This window comes from Petaurus breviceps, unplaced genomic scaffold, assembly GCF_028583685.1.
Source record: "Petaurus breviceps papuanus isolate PSGF00001 unplaced genomic scaffold, PetGlider_PUasm1.0 218, whole genome shotgun sequence".
Lineage (NCBI taxonomy): Eukaryota > Metazoa > Chordata > Mammalia > Diprotodontia > Petauridae > Petaurus > Petaurus breviceps.
In genome coordinates, this window is record NW_027185872.1 from 1,594,794 (window position 1) to 1,609,184 (window position 14,391).

The window sequence follows — 14,391 nt, forward strand, 5'->3', positions numbered from 1 at the left end:
TCTTCATGACCCCACCTGGGGTTTTCTTGGCAGTCATCCTGGTATGGTTTGCCAGTTCCTTCTCCAGCTCATTTTACAGATGAGGAAACTGAGGCAAACCGGCTTACATGACTTGTTCAGGGTCACACAGCTAGGCAGTGTCTTAGGCCAGATTTGAACTGTCTTCTGGACTCCTGGGCTCTATCCATTGGGCCACCTAGGCACCTCCAGTCTTATTTTGTCTTAATCTTTTTCACATGTTTACAATTCTAGTCAAAATGGCCCACAGGCCAGCTGTTTCTCATTCACACAATACCCCATCCCTCTGCACAAATGGATCACCTCTCCTCATCTCCAGGTCCAGAATGCTCTCCCTCTTCATTTCCACCTATGCAGTCCTCTGTCTCTCTCTCTCTGACCCCCCGCCTCTCTCCCTGTCTCTCTGCCCCCTCCCCCATCTTTGTCTCTGTCTCTCTCCCCTTTCCCTTTGTCTCTGTCTCTCTCTCTGCCTTTCTCCTTCTGTCTGTCTCCCTCAATTTACCTAAGTGTAGATCTTTTGTTTTTACTTACCTATGTGCAGGTAGTATCCCCACTCCCACCCTGATAGAAGGTAAGCTCCCTGAAGGGAGATCCTATACTTTTCTTTTCTCATTCCCCCAATCTAACACAATATAGAACACAAGGTAGGTGCTTCATAAATGTTTACTAAATTAAATGGAATCAATAGGCTGCTTTGCTCAACATCTGGGTGTTGCAAATCTCTTAGGGAAATGGTCACTTTTAAAGAGTCTTCAACCAGACATTTCTTTGCTGACTGGCTCCTCCTGGTGAGCCTGGGTCCAGGGACTTTCTCAGAAAGCCCTTCAGGCTGCAATGAAGAGGTCCTTGGCTGTGGCAGGCTGCTGGTGAGTATTCTATCCAAGTTTCAGCTGATCTGCCTTCAAGGCCTCCTTGGAAGGGCCAGGAAGACGCCAGTCTCCCCGGGAACTGGTCCCCATTGCTCCCAGGGTTGGCATCTCAGGGGCCCAGGCATTTGGTGGATTCCCAAGTGGGAATGTAAATTGCCCAAGTTAAGGCAATCAGCTACCAGCACAGGCCTGACTCAGTCCTTCGTGCCCAGCCTCTCTTGTAATGAGTGTTTAACAAATGCTTGTTAATTGAATGAGCTCTGATTGACGGGGGCTCTGAAGGGGAACCCTGAAATGAATCCTACATTCATGTCTTCCCACACAGTACATGGTTCCATCTCTGGAACTCTGGAGTCAAAGCAGAATCACAGGATGTCACAGCACAAAAGGACTTCAGTAACCTAATTCAAACTGGATTTCAATGAGAATCCCCTCTAAAACAAACCCATCAAGGGACACCTCCCTCAGGCCCCCACTCCACCTTTGGACAGACCTACTTTTCATAGATTTTAGCTGGATCAAGGCCATGGAGTCCAACCCCTCGTTTGACAGATGGAAAATGAGACAGAGCTCAAGTGACTCATCCAGGGTCACGAAGCTAGTATCTGAGGCAGGATTCAGATTCAGGGCATTTTGACTCAAGTCTCACTCAGTGTGTTCTGAGCAGACCTTGTGCTAATTATGATGTTCTAGAATGCATTAAACACCCTTGTGTTCCAGTAACTGGAATACGTTCTGGTACCTTCCAGTAAGATAGTCCTTGCTTATGGACATCACATTCTGATTGAAGAAGAGGCACTGAAAAGGGGGGCAGATGGACTTGGAGCAGAATGGAGGAGGGGCAGAAGACTGGGGGCCAAGCCCCCACTTCAGAGCCAAGGTTCCAGAGGTGATGAGGATGGGGGGCTGAGCCCTTGGCCATCCCCCCCTTCTCACAAGACCCCTCTGACCTTGCTGGATATCATCTGGGCGTGATCTCTTGATGCAGGATGATGTTTCAGCAAAAATAATGTCATGTATTAGTGAGGTGGGCATAGGGGGAGTAGAGACATATTGAAGCAGGAATGCAGGATTAACTCCAGAACTAAATCCCTCAGGGTGATTTCCAGCTAGATCTTTCCTCTTCCCTCTGGCCAAGCCAGAGTCTATGCTGGCCTTCTAGAGAAGGACACCAATGAGTCATCACCAAGAAAACCCAATGCTCTCTTTCTTTGTTTTCCTTTTTTCCACCAGAAACTTAGTATGGACCTTTACTAAATTACCAAGGGTACTAGTGCTTCAGGAATTTCTGTGAAGAACAGTGGCCTTTCAAAAAGGAAATTACCTAGAAGGAAAACCAATATTTTCTATTTCCTCTTGTAAATTGGCAGGGGGAGGGGAGAATAAAACTTGGCACGATGGGACCGTTCCCAATAGGCACCTTTGGGGCTGGGCTTCGGTGGCTTCTATCTATAAGGACCTCACACTAACACATATCACTCCTTTGGCCTGGCAGGGCTTGTACTGGCTGCCTGGCAAGGGGCCTGGATCTCTAAAGAAGACATGGTTCTTCCCAGAAGCTTTAGCGACTTAGGGCCCCTTCTGTTTGTAAGGAAACCATTTCAAGCCTCACCAGGAGGACTTTTAAATCAATCAAGCTCATTTGAGCAGATCCTTCTGGATTATTCCCAGTTACCAAATGAGGTATTACTGAACCTGAAAAGAAAAAGAACACAAGAAGCTTTTTCTAGGTTGTTGATATAAATGGAACTCTTAGCATTTCATAGGGATAGAGAAGTAGACAGAAAGCCGTTCAGTTCAGATCCTGCTTCTGACACTTACCAGCTGTGGTCACTTAAACACTTAGACTTTGTTTCCTCACCTGTCAAACAAAGATAACACTAGCACATGCGGTAACATCTGGAGGGCACTTTGCAAACCTTAAAACTTTCTATAGATGTTGGCTAGTGAGAGAGAAGTTACCCATTTAGGAAATCTGTTTCCTGAAGACAAAGCCTCCCAGGTCGGAGGAGGAACATAAGCTCCAGTCCTCTGGTTTTTAAAAAAGCCGTTTATTTATTTATTATTTAAAAAAGTGGTTTTGTCCAATCACATACACAAGCATATACAGAACTAGCAAGACAGGCCTGTGCTAGCCCCTGGCTGGGCAGCTGAAAGGGCGGCTACAGACAAGGAAGCAGCAGGACCCTTGGCTCCTGGCTCTCCTGTGCCCTGCTTCATGGCTTTGTCTGAGGGAGACCAGAGGGAGGCAGGCAGGGCTCCCAGGAGTTTCAGACCTGGGCCGGCCCACAAGGTAGGCGCTTCCCCTCTACACAAGGGCAGCCTCAAAGAGTTTGCTGACTTGTGGGAGCCAGGCCTTGCTTCCTGAAGGAGTCACCTTGGTGGGGCCTGCAGGGCGGGCTTAGCCGGACTTCTAATTCTCTTCACCTTCTGATTCAGACTCTGAGGGAGAAGAAAAAGACAGGAGAACAGGACGTTTCCAGGATCCTTCAAACATTGCCCTGGTCATGAAAGGAAGGAAAGGAACAGCCCAGACTCCATACTTCTCACAAAAACACAAGTCTGCACACATCTTTTCTGCGTCTCCCGGGCAGGAGAGGCTCCCTGGAGGGCTGCCCACTGCCGCAGGGAGGCGGTGGGCCGAGCTGAGAGGCGGCCACAGTGCTGTGTCTGATGGCTCGTATGCAGCAAGTGCCTACTCAGTGTAGGAATGCCATTGTGCGTGCCATTCGGAAAGAGCCTTTTATCCTAAGAAAGGCTTTTAGTTGAGGTTCTTGCACGTTATCCAAGACAAATCTGAATTGCTTTATTTTGGTTTTAAAATTGCATTTATTATTTATTTTGTTGATTGCCCTGACACCTAGTGTCCCCTACCCCCTAATACTGTAAACACCATCTTCAACAAAATTCGTCAGGGCAGCTAAAGTCTGCTGCCAACCAAGGCTGTGAATCTGTATAGACTCATTCATACGTGTAGAGAGAACGGGCCTATCATGTGTATGTGTGTGTGAGCACGTGTAGATATGCCTCTGTGTGTGTAGATATAAAGATATATCTCCTTCTACATAAATTAAATGTGTATATATCTACATATCTACTCTAGACACACACATATACATATATACATACATATCTACATTATTTTTCCTTGAGCCCTTGCTGGCTAGGATTTTCTATGGGTATCCTTATTCTTTTCCATTAGGGCACGTTATACCCTGGGTAGGGAAGGCAGGGCCAAGAAAACAGCAAGTCTGATATCAAAGGAAACCTTCTGACAGGTGAAAAACCAACCAACCAGCCAAGCAGGCCACCCAATGTGCCCCAGCCAAGGCCCCGGCCCTGCCTGCAGGCCCTGTGCCACCAGGGTCTGCTGAATGTGGCCCTACCTTCCTCTGCATTCTGCAGCCACTCCACAAACTTCTTCATCTGGTCCAGAAAGACACTCTTGCCTTTGGCCACATGGGCTTCCTTGTACCACTTCAAGATGGCTTCCTCACTTAGGACATCAGCTGCAAAGGACAGAGAGAACCAAGGGATGCTCCATTTTAACAATTTATAAGCTCCCTAAACCAACAGAAGTAAGGCCAAGATCCCCCAGTGCCTCCTGCACAAAACCACAGAAATAATGAGAACATCAGACATACAAGGTTTGAAGTAGGCAAATTTCCAATCCATAGCTCATTCCAACCTCAGAGCAAGCCTGGAAGGCAGATAGTGAAGGTATTATTGTCCCCATTTTATAGGTGACCAAACTGAGGTCATGACCCACCCACAGTCATCTCTGGTCAGTGGCAGAGGCAAGATCCAAGTATTCCCCTCCCTGATTCCCAGCCCTCTTTCCATGGTACCACAGTGCTGGGAAGGGGGTGAGGTCACCGAGTCCATATCATTCACTTTTAAGATAAGGAAACAGGTACAGATGGTGGGACTTGTCTGAGGGGCCAGAGGCCCGACTCCCGAACCCCTCATCCAAAGTGTGTTCCCCAAACGCAGCCGGCTGTCTCCTTGTGTCTTAGACTTCTTCCATCTCTAACCAGCCAGTCACAGCAGCAATTCTCAACAACGAGAAGCATCAAAGAAATGGTCTGTTTTATTGGCTGTGCTATATTTCCTAAGGCAGAGAGGAGACTTGCATGTTCTAGAAAGACTGCAATAAGGGTCTGAAGGCCAAATGATTTTCAGGCTAATCTTGTGTCAACTCAAAGCCAGCTCCTCCATGATTTCCTGGGCCATCCCACCTCCGTGGCTTCCTCCTCCAATGGGTGAGTTTTACCATTTGAAGACATGCCCAAGCTGGCCATGCTCATGTCCAACCTGGCCCAGCCCTTGCCTCCCTGGATGACTTCCCTGCCTCCTCCCCTCGACCCCCTTTTCAGGACCCATTTATGTGCTGTTTTTCCCCATTAGAATGCAAGATCCTTGAGGGCAGGGACTATATTCTTTGTGCTTGTATCGATATTCTTAGAACATAGTAGTGTCTTACACATAGTAAGCACTTAATAAATGCCTTATCTTATCCATGTTCGTATGTCTCTGGCCAGAAGGTACAATTGACCAGGACACTCCACTTCCCCCACATCTCCTAGTGGTGGGGGCTTTAGTCTAGCATAGTATACATAGTAGATTGGATTCAGAGTCTAAGAACTTGAGTTCAAGTTAGGCAAATCTGGGCATCAGTGTCCCCTCTGTAAAATGTTTGAGGCTGAGCTTGGTGACTCCTGAGGTCCCTCCTGGCTCTAAATCACCCATCCTTGTGAACAGAAAGGACAGCAGAGGTCATAGCATCTGCTTGGTCCTCCCTTAACTAGTGAGCAAGGGGCCTGAGATGGAGATGGGGAGGCAAGCAGAGCCCTGCCCTGGAAGGAACCTTTGAGGCTGAGTCCAATCCCTTCATTTGACAGACGGGGAAACTGAGGCCCCGAGAAGGTAAGTCTTGTCCAGTGCTACAGAGCGAGGAAGTTCCTGAGGTGAGATCTGAACCTATTTCCTTCCTGATGTCGAGCCCAGAGCCTTATGGTAGCTACAGATAACGTTCACTCAGACTTTCCAATGGCTGTCTCATTTGAGTCTCACGACAACCCTGCAAGCAGGGTGCTAAGGGCACGAATGACTCCCCTTTTTAAATGAAGATGCCTGAAGTCAGCCAGGCTCAATATTTTGCCTAAGGCCGCATTACTGGTAAGCATCAGATGCAGGATTTGAACTCATATATCCCTGATTATGCTTCTATCACTCTTTGGGGGCCTGTTATATCCTTGTAACTCTGGGTGCGGGCCCTTTCCACCTACCTTAGATATAAGGACTGCCCTGGAGCTGAAAAGGGTGTTCACCTCACCTTACCTAAGCTGAGCCAGGCCAGTCCTTAGCCAGGATAAAGAAGCCTGTCCCTCCCTGGGTTGGACATAAACCCTTCCCAGAGGTGGAACAGGTCTGTCACTGGCTCTGAGAGTTAGAGGGTAGTCCACTGTGCCACTGGGATTACAGTGGGGGCTAGGCAATACTGAACCTGCCTCCCCCCAACTGGATGTCCAAGCTCAGCTTAGGGAATAAGACTATTTAAGAAGGAGGGAATAGTCAAGGCTTATCGGGTATACTCCAGGGAATGGTCATGAGCTGATTAAAGATTTCAGGTGGGTTTTTGTTTGTGGAGTAGTGGGTGAGAGGCAAACTTTGAGCTAACCTCCGGATATGAGGAGGCAGAGGGAAGGAAGATATGCCTGGCAGGCAGGGGGGACAGCCATACCAAAGTACTGAGGTGAGAATTAAATAACCATTAATGGAACAGCCAACAGGACAATTCTAGGAGCCTAGAAGGGTGGGCTCAAGCTGGACTAGGGGAAGTCACAATGCTGGTATTTGGTCCTAGAGACAGCAAGGAGAAGGGAGAGCCAAGATGGCAGAGCAGCAACAAGAAGAGAAGTGGGGACCCCCCCCCATACACCTCCACAGAGATCTAGAAAACACGCCCAGCTGAGCTGTGGTAGGAAACCCAGGACAAAAATCACAGGGAGTCCCATTGTCAGCTCAGGCCAGCTCACAGACACAGGCAGAGAGGTCTGTGGACATGGGCTCATGGGCCTGGCCAGGTAAGCACCGCAGGCAGAGCATTCAGTGCACAGAACCTGGAAGAGAGTGGAGGTTAGGGCAGGAAGAGGTTCAAGACCCCAGTGGGATGTGGGAACAGGGGCCAGCCAGTAGCTGGGCTCTTCACTCCGTACCCTAGTTCTGGAAAAGATCCAGGGTAGATTGCTTAGGAGTGGTGATCCAGGGTGAGCAGGGGCAGCAGGCCCAAACCCGGAGAATCTTCCAAAGCAAGAGCCTCTCTGTAGCTGTGGCCCCAGGAGCTCATCAGGGGCTTCCAGCCTCCAGCAGGTTTTCATGTCCCTCCTGGCCCCATTCCTGCTTTCTGGACTACAAAGATAGGCTGTCTCATCTAGGCTCCTCTCAGCTCCTACTTGCTCCATAGCCTGGAACATATTGTTGTTGTAACTTGCCCAGGGTCACACAGCTAGTAAGTGTCTGAGTCTGGATTGGAACTTAGGTCCTCCTGACTCCAGACCTGGCACTCTATTCCCTGCACCACCTCCCTGTCCTTTCTGGGATATACAGAAATAAACCTCTGAAGTCTTCTTACCCTGGGATATCCCTCTTTAAGGCACCTCCTTCTCCTACTGGTGAATTCCTTCTAGAACCTCCATTTTGTGGAGGGGAGCAGACTGTCCCACGTTCCCCTACCAGCCCTGCTTTGGCTTGTAAGGGTTATGGGATTTAAAGATCTTCCATGCCCCATTGTACTTGCTGACATAGCAGGAAGGGGCAGAGCAAGAGGAAGCGGAAGCCAAGCTAGAGTTCCTGTGGTGGCTAGCAGTGGTGGTGATGGCGGCGGCGGCAGCAGCAGCAGCAGCAGAGGCAGCGGCAGCATGAAGCCCTTTTTGAGTTAGCCAGAATTTCTGCTAAGGACTCCTGCTGAGGACTGCCAGGGGCCGGAGCTGCTGGGAGCGCGCTTCCTGGACGCTGGGTGGTTGCTGTGAGTGGGGAGAGGAGGACCTTTGCCTGAGGTAGCCTGTTCTGTTTTAAAGGCTTGAGAATGTGGGTGCTTTCTACTTTATCTACCTGTGCCAATGTCATAACTACTCTGATGGCTTTCACTTTCTGGTTTTGGGACTCAGTCTTTTGGTATCTTAATAAATTTTCTAGCTTATTCCCCCATATGGCAAGCATGATGTATTTTGTGATGGATAATTATATTAGCATATCTATAATCTCCATAGGCATGGTGAATATGGCATTGCTGATACAAAGTCATCAAAATGATGTCCCTGTGCTAGTTACTGCCATCCCTCCCTCACACAGTCTTCTACTTCCTCCTTCCTCTTGTCTCAGAATGTAAGTTCCTTGAGGGCAAGGACTTCCTTTCTTCTTGCTCTATTTCCTAGCACACAGGACAGTGCCTGGCATATAGCAAGGCTTAGTCAGTTCTTGTTTCCATCCTTTCTTCCTTCTTTCTCCAACTCTAGCTATAACCTGAAAAGTGCTTATGAACAAGAGAAAGAATTTCAGACCAAAGGGAAGGCTACAAGTCTGTCACTGATCCAACAGAACTTTCTAGTAGCTGAGTCCAGCAATGGTGTACTGGAATTTCCAACCAGGAGCAAGCCAACAAAAATGTTGTTCAGACCTAAACCTACAGCAGGAACTGAAACAAGTGACTGATGAGACAGTGTCTAGGATCAGGTCACTTTGGGAACACTTAAAGTTCTCAGGTCCTTAGCCAGAGCTAGCCCTGAGGACCTAGAATAACACAACACTTAATAGCAAAGAAATCAGCAAAAAGATCCAAGAGCACAAAAGCTCAACCCAAACATTCTTGTAGGAAATGAACAGAGTCCAGCCCTAACATACTGTTTAAAGTCAAGTCATAGTCTGGAAGAATGAGAAAACAAACCACAAATCCCACCACAAAGAGATAGGGTGACAGGGATGCTCAGGCCAAAAATTCAGAACAAGAGAAATTACTCCAAAACATGTAAAAGCAAAGTCTCCAAACAAAACACAGATTGAGCAAAAGTCCCACTAGAATTCCAGGAAGAAATGAAACAAGAGTTTAAAAAAATTAAAAAGTTAAAATGGTTTCAAAAACCAAATGAAAACAGTACAGGAAAAAATAAATCAGTGACAGAAAAAAGATTTGGAAAGAGAGCTAACAAGAAGTATAAAACTTTACACAAGAAAATAACTCCCTGAAAATTAGAATTGACTAAATAGGAGCTAATGATGCCATGAAGTAGCAAGAAATATTTTTAATGGTGAAAAAAACTAGAAAAAAATGAAGAAAATGTAAGGTATCTCAGCACGAACTGACCCAGAAAACAGATCAAGGAGGAAGAATCATTGGTCTACCTAAAAGTATGACCAAGAAAAAAAATCTTTTATATCAAATTTTTAAAAATCATAAAAGAAAACTGCCCAGATTTCTTAGAACCAAAGGGCAAAGCAGAAAAAGAAACAATCTACTAGTCCCCTCCTAAAAGAAATTCCAATATGAAAACCCCCAGAAGTAAAAGAGCAAAAATACAAAGCTTCTAGGTCAAAGAAAATAATGTAAGAAACCAGAAAGAAAGAATTAGAGTATTAAGCAGCCACAGTCTGGATCACACAAGATTTAGCAGTCACCACTTAAAGAAGAAGAGAACTCGGAATACCATATTCTAGAAGGCAAAAGATTGAGGCTTACAAGCAAGAATAATTTACGCAAAAGAACAGGATATAATTTTAGAGGGGGGAAATGGACAGTCAATGAAATAGAGGAAATCTATTCCTGATGAAAAGAGCTGAGCAGAAATTGTGAAATTCAAACATAGTAGTCAAGAGAAATATAAAAAGGTAAACATGAGAAAGCAATCCTAAGGGATTAAATAAGGACAAACTGTTTAAGCTCTAATATGGGAAGGTGATCCATGTAGTTTCTCAGAACTTTCATAAAGGTCATCTGGGGTCACAGAGGAAGTCTAATTAGACAGTGGGCCTGGTTCTCTTAGGTTGGGGTGATTTTAAAACAAGAAGGAAAGAGCAAGGGGAATACAATGTGGGTGTAGGAGAGAGATGGGGAGAAAGCATGGAGAAAATTATTGCACATAATTGGGGCGCCCAAAGGTACAAATGAGGGGGAAGATGGAGGAATTTTTCATACTTGAACCTCACTCTCACCAAAACTGGTCAAAGATGAGAACAGACAGACAGCTGAGTAGAGAATGTGGAAACAGGAGGGAAAGGAGAGAAAGGTCAGGAATAAGAAAGAGGGTAGATGAAGGGAGGAATTAGTTTTACACACACACACACACATATACATACACACACATATACATACACACACACACACCTCTAAGTAAGGAGGGGGGATTTTGGAAAAGAAAGTAAAGAACAGCAATCTCTTATTGGGCTCTGTGTGAGGAAAATAGAAAAGATTGTAGAGGAATAGAAACAGATTATTACAGATCTAGAGTATGGATGCTGAACTATCTTACACCACCATCTTTCCCTTTAAGAAGAGGGGGTAGGGGCAGCTAGGTGGTGCAGTGAATAGAGCACTGGCCCTGAAGTTAGGAGGACCTGAGTTCAAATCTGACCTCAGACACTTAACATTTACTAGATGTGTGACCTTGGGCAAATCACTTAACCCTAATTGCCCCTCACAAAAGGGGGGGATGTAGAAAGCAAAAAAAGAGGAAAAGTAGAAGAGAACAGGATGGAGGGAAAAGCAAACTGAACAATCAAGACTATGAATAGGAACGGAATTCATTCATTTAGAAAATGGAAGTGGATAGCAAAATGGATTAGAAAGCAGAATCCAACCATACAAAGTTTACAAGAAACAGAGCCGAGACAGAGAGACATACACAGAGTTAAAATAAGGGGCTGAAACCAGATCTGCTCTGCTTCATCTGAAGTTAAAAAAAGAAAAGGCACAGGTGGCCATGGAGATCTCAGACAAAGACATAAGAGGTAAACGGGGATACCAGGGCCGCTGGGCGCGCCATAGTGCACAGAGCTCCAGGCCTGGAATCAGGAAGACTCATGTTTCCAGTTCAAATCTGACCTTAGATGCTTACTAGCTGTGTGACCCTGGGCAAGTCACTTAATCCTGTTGACCTCAGTTTCCTCATCTGAAAAGTGAGCTGGAGAAGGAAATGACAATGCGCTACAATATCCTTGCCAAGAAACCCCAAATGGGGTCACAAAAAGTCGGAAATGATCAAAAAAAAGCTGAAAAGCAAAACAAAACAGGGAAACTACATTTTGCTAAAAGGTACCATGTATAAAACATATTTTTATGTATAAAATCTGGATCATGGCTGGACTCACAAAGTACCACCATACACCAACAATAATCTATTTGGGTTTTTTGGAATTGTTTTTTGTTGCTTTTTGGAGGGGGAAGGCAGGGCAATTGGGGTTAAGTGACTTGCCCAAGGTCACAAGGCTAGCAAGTGTTAAGTGTCTGAGGCCAGATTTGAACTCAGGTCCTCCTGACTCCAGGGTCAGGGCTCTATTCACTGTGCCACCTAGCGGCCCCTGTATTTTTTTTTTACAGGATGTATCTCCCATCATGATCCTTAAAGGCAAATATTGGGGGGGGGTTGCTTTCTTTGGATCCCCAGCACTTAGCACAGGACCTGGCACATGGAAGGAACTTGACAAATGCTTGCATATTGATGGATTATGCAAAGCATAATATAGGAACTCTTCTAGAAGCTTCTACATGGGGGTCCAGATTTTACAAAACTAAGATTTTTTTTCATCTTCCAGAAGGATGGGAATAACAGAGTTAGAAAATGCAGCCTAAACCAATAGTCTTGAACTGACCCATTGATTAATTTGGGAGAAAATATAGAAATTTACACCTGAGAATGTAAAAAAACAAGTTATGTATGAGAGCATGGGCATAATACAATGACTCTCTATTTCTAAATTTATTTCTTCAAAGTAAAATAAATCTAAAATCAGGGGACAGGTAGCATAGGAAGCTTGCCTTCTTTATCCAAAGAACAATCACCATCTTTTCTTTCAGCTCTAAGAAGCATTATTAGAATTCATTCCTTCACACAACCCTATTATTTCAAGAAAAGATTTTTATCTTCTGTCACTCAGAAGTCTTACAGTTCAGTAATTCAGCCTGACAAAGAAGAATCACTAATCTCATCTCTGGGTTGATTTTAGTCACTGGGAACATTGGAAAGGATTTGGTTATTTGGTTTTTTTTATTACAGCTGATTAGAATCACATTTTTTTAAAGCAATTGGGGTGAAGTAACTTGCTCAAGGTTACACGGCCAGGTGTTTCTGGGTGGGTGCTAAGTGTCTGAGCCTGGATTCAATCCCAGGTCATCCCCACTCTGGGGCTGGTGCTTTTACTCGCTGTGCTACCTGGCCGCCCCTAGAATCACATTTTAAGCAGTGAACAAGAATTGTTGTGGAACCTGGGTGGTTCCTATAGGGGACTGTCGCTTATAAAATGTGCCCAAGCCAGATGGAACAACCCAAGACAATAGAAACTTGAAAGTTTAAGCAACACACACTTTCTTTAGAATGAGCAAAGGGTCAAGAATTGCCCCAGTTTCCAGGGCCTTGTGCTTACCTAGTGTGTGGCAGCCTCAGTTTCTATTTCTTCATGTTAAATTTTATTATCACCTTTTGGTTTTATACCACAGTCTCTCCCTTTAACTCCTCTTCTCTCCCCACACCTCCAGCCAGGATGGCCGCCCAACAACCAACTGTGTGTTCTGGCCCCTCAGAGTTATTGTTCGGCTTTATCCCAATCATTCCATGACAAAGGGGTCTCTACAGTGAGAGCCCCATAGAACCATCTAATGAGCTCTCTAAAACACTCCCTTAATATTCCTTGGTAACTCTTAGGAAGAGATAATACAAATGTTTCCTCCAGAAAGCACCCAAATTGCTGTCAGGCACAATGGGAAGACTCCTGGCTTGGCAGTCAGAAGAAATGGGTTCAGATGCTTCAGAAGCTTTCGACCTGTGTGATCCTGGCCAAGTCACGTAGCTCCCTGGGCCTCTGACTCCATGGGGCTGAGGGGCCCTGACAGCTCCAGAATGAGAACTCTACATTTATAGAAGAGCCTTGGGAGCTGTCCAGACAGGGCAGTGCTGGGGCCCACGCTTGCAGGCTTCAGAAGTGTTTGCTAGTAATTCTTCAGTGTCTCCTAATATGCACCAGAATAATCCAGCATTCAGTCAGTTAAGTAGGGAATTCCCCAACTGAGTTCAAGAAAGGCCTTTCTAACCCTAGCAAAATCCCAAAGAAAGAAAACCAGGCAGGTAAAGGATAAATAATCTAAAAAAAAAGGATAAAAAATAAAAAAAAATCTAAATACCTGGGGGGAAGAACGGATGCTGCCCAAAGCTCAGGATGAGGTGGGGCTGATTCTCTTAATAGGAGCATAGAACGAGATCGTGACAAAGAACACCATGTTCTCTCAAGATGCCATGGAACAGAGTCATTATTTCTCCCCCCAAACCAGACTGTAATTGCTTTGGGTGGCAAAATAGATCCCTTATTTACAAAATGGGTTAGAAAATGATAGTAATTTTCAGCTGTCAGGTAAAAATCAGGAGAGCTGTGTTGTGGGATTGCAGAAGCCATGAACCCTGTGCCAGGCTCCAGTATCAGCAGTCAGAGACACATTGGTGGTAGGGTCTACACCGCCAGCCTTTCCTTGGGCTGAGCTCCCATGTGGCAGTTACGCAGTATTCACCCAAAGATACAGTTCATTCATAACCAATCCATCAAGTCACTTATTAAGTGTCTACTGCATACCAGGCCCTGGCAATACAAAGACAGAAACAATCCTTCTATCCTTAATGAGCTTACAGTGTAGACCATAAACAAGGTCTAAAGCCTCCATCCAGCTGCCTACCTCTGGTCATTTCCAGAGAGAGAAAGAGAAAGGGAGGGGGAGGAAGAGGTGGGAGGAGAGACAGAAAGAGAAAAAGACAGACAGACAGACAGAGACTGCTCAGGACCTATCACCAGTCAGGAAACTTGGCCACTTGTCAGGCTCTATCCCCTTGTTCTTGTGGTTATAAGCAGCTCACAGCCCATCCATGCCCTTCATCCTCTGCCTGTGGAAATCTGTACATCTCCCAGAGAGGGTCCATTTAATGAACCAGGGCCTTTATTGGTCCTTCAACCTTGTGTGCGTGAGGCACGTGGACACTTCTCTCAGTTACCCCTCCACCCACTCACCACGTTGTCGGCTCTTTCCTTCTTCCTTTTTCTTTTTTTGTTTCTTTGTTTCTTTCTCTCCCTCCCTCTCTCTCTCTCCTTCTTTCCTTCCTTCCTTCTCTCCCATCTTCCTCTTTTCCTCCCTCCCTCCCTCTCTCCTCCCTCCCTCTCTCCCTCCCTCCCTCCCTCCCTTCCTTCCTTCTCTCCCATTTCTGTTACACACACACACACAACGAGTTGGTGTATACGGCTTCGAGATCTCTCC

General features: G+C 45.8%; 1 protein-coding gene across 1 annotated transcript in view; it reads right to left on the reverse strand.

Annotated features, from left to right (window-relative positions):
- Positions 1-2,919: 2,919 nt before the first annotated feature.
- BZW2 (basic leucine zipper and W2 domains 2) overlaps positions 2,920-14,391 on the reverse strand; it is a 77,479-nt gene continuing 66,007 nt past the window's right edge. The window contains exons 11-12 of the mRNA XM_069094433.1: positions 4,274-4,396; positions 2,920-3,329 (exon numbers count right to left, since the gene is read on the reverse strand). Of these exons, the coding sequence (XP_068950534.1) occupies positions 3,301-3,329; positions 4,274-4,396 (152 nt within the window). The 3' untranslated portion in view covers positions 2,920-3,300. The remainder of the gene's footprint in view (positions 3,330-4,273; positions 4,397-14,391) is intronic.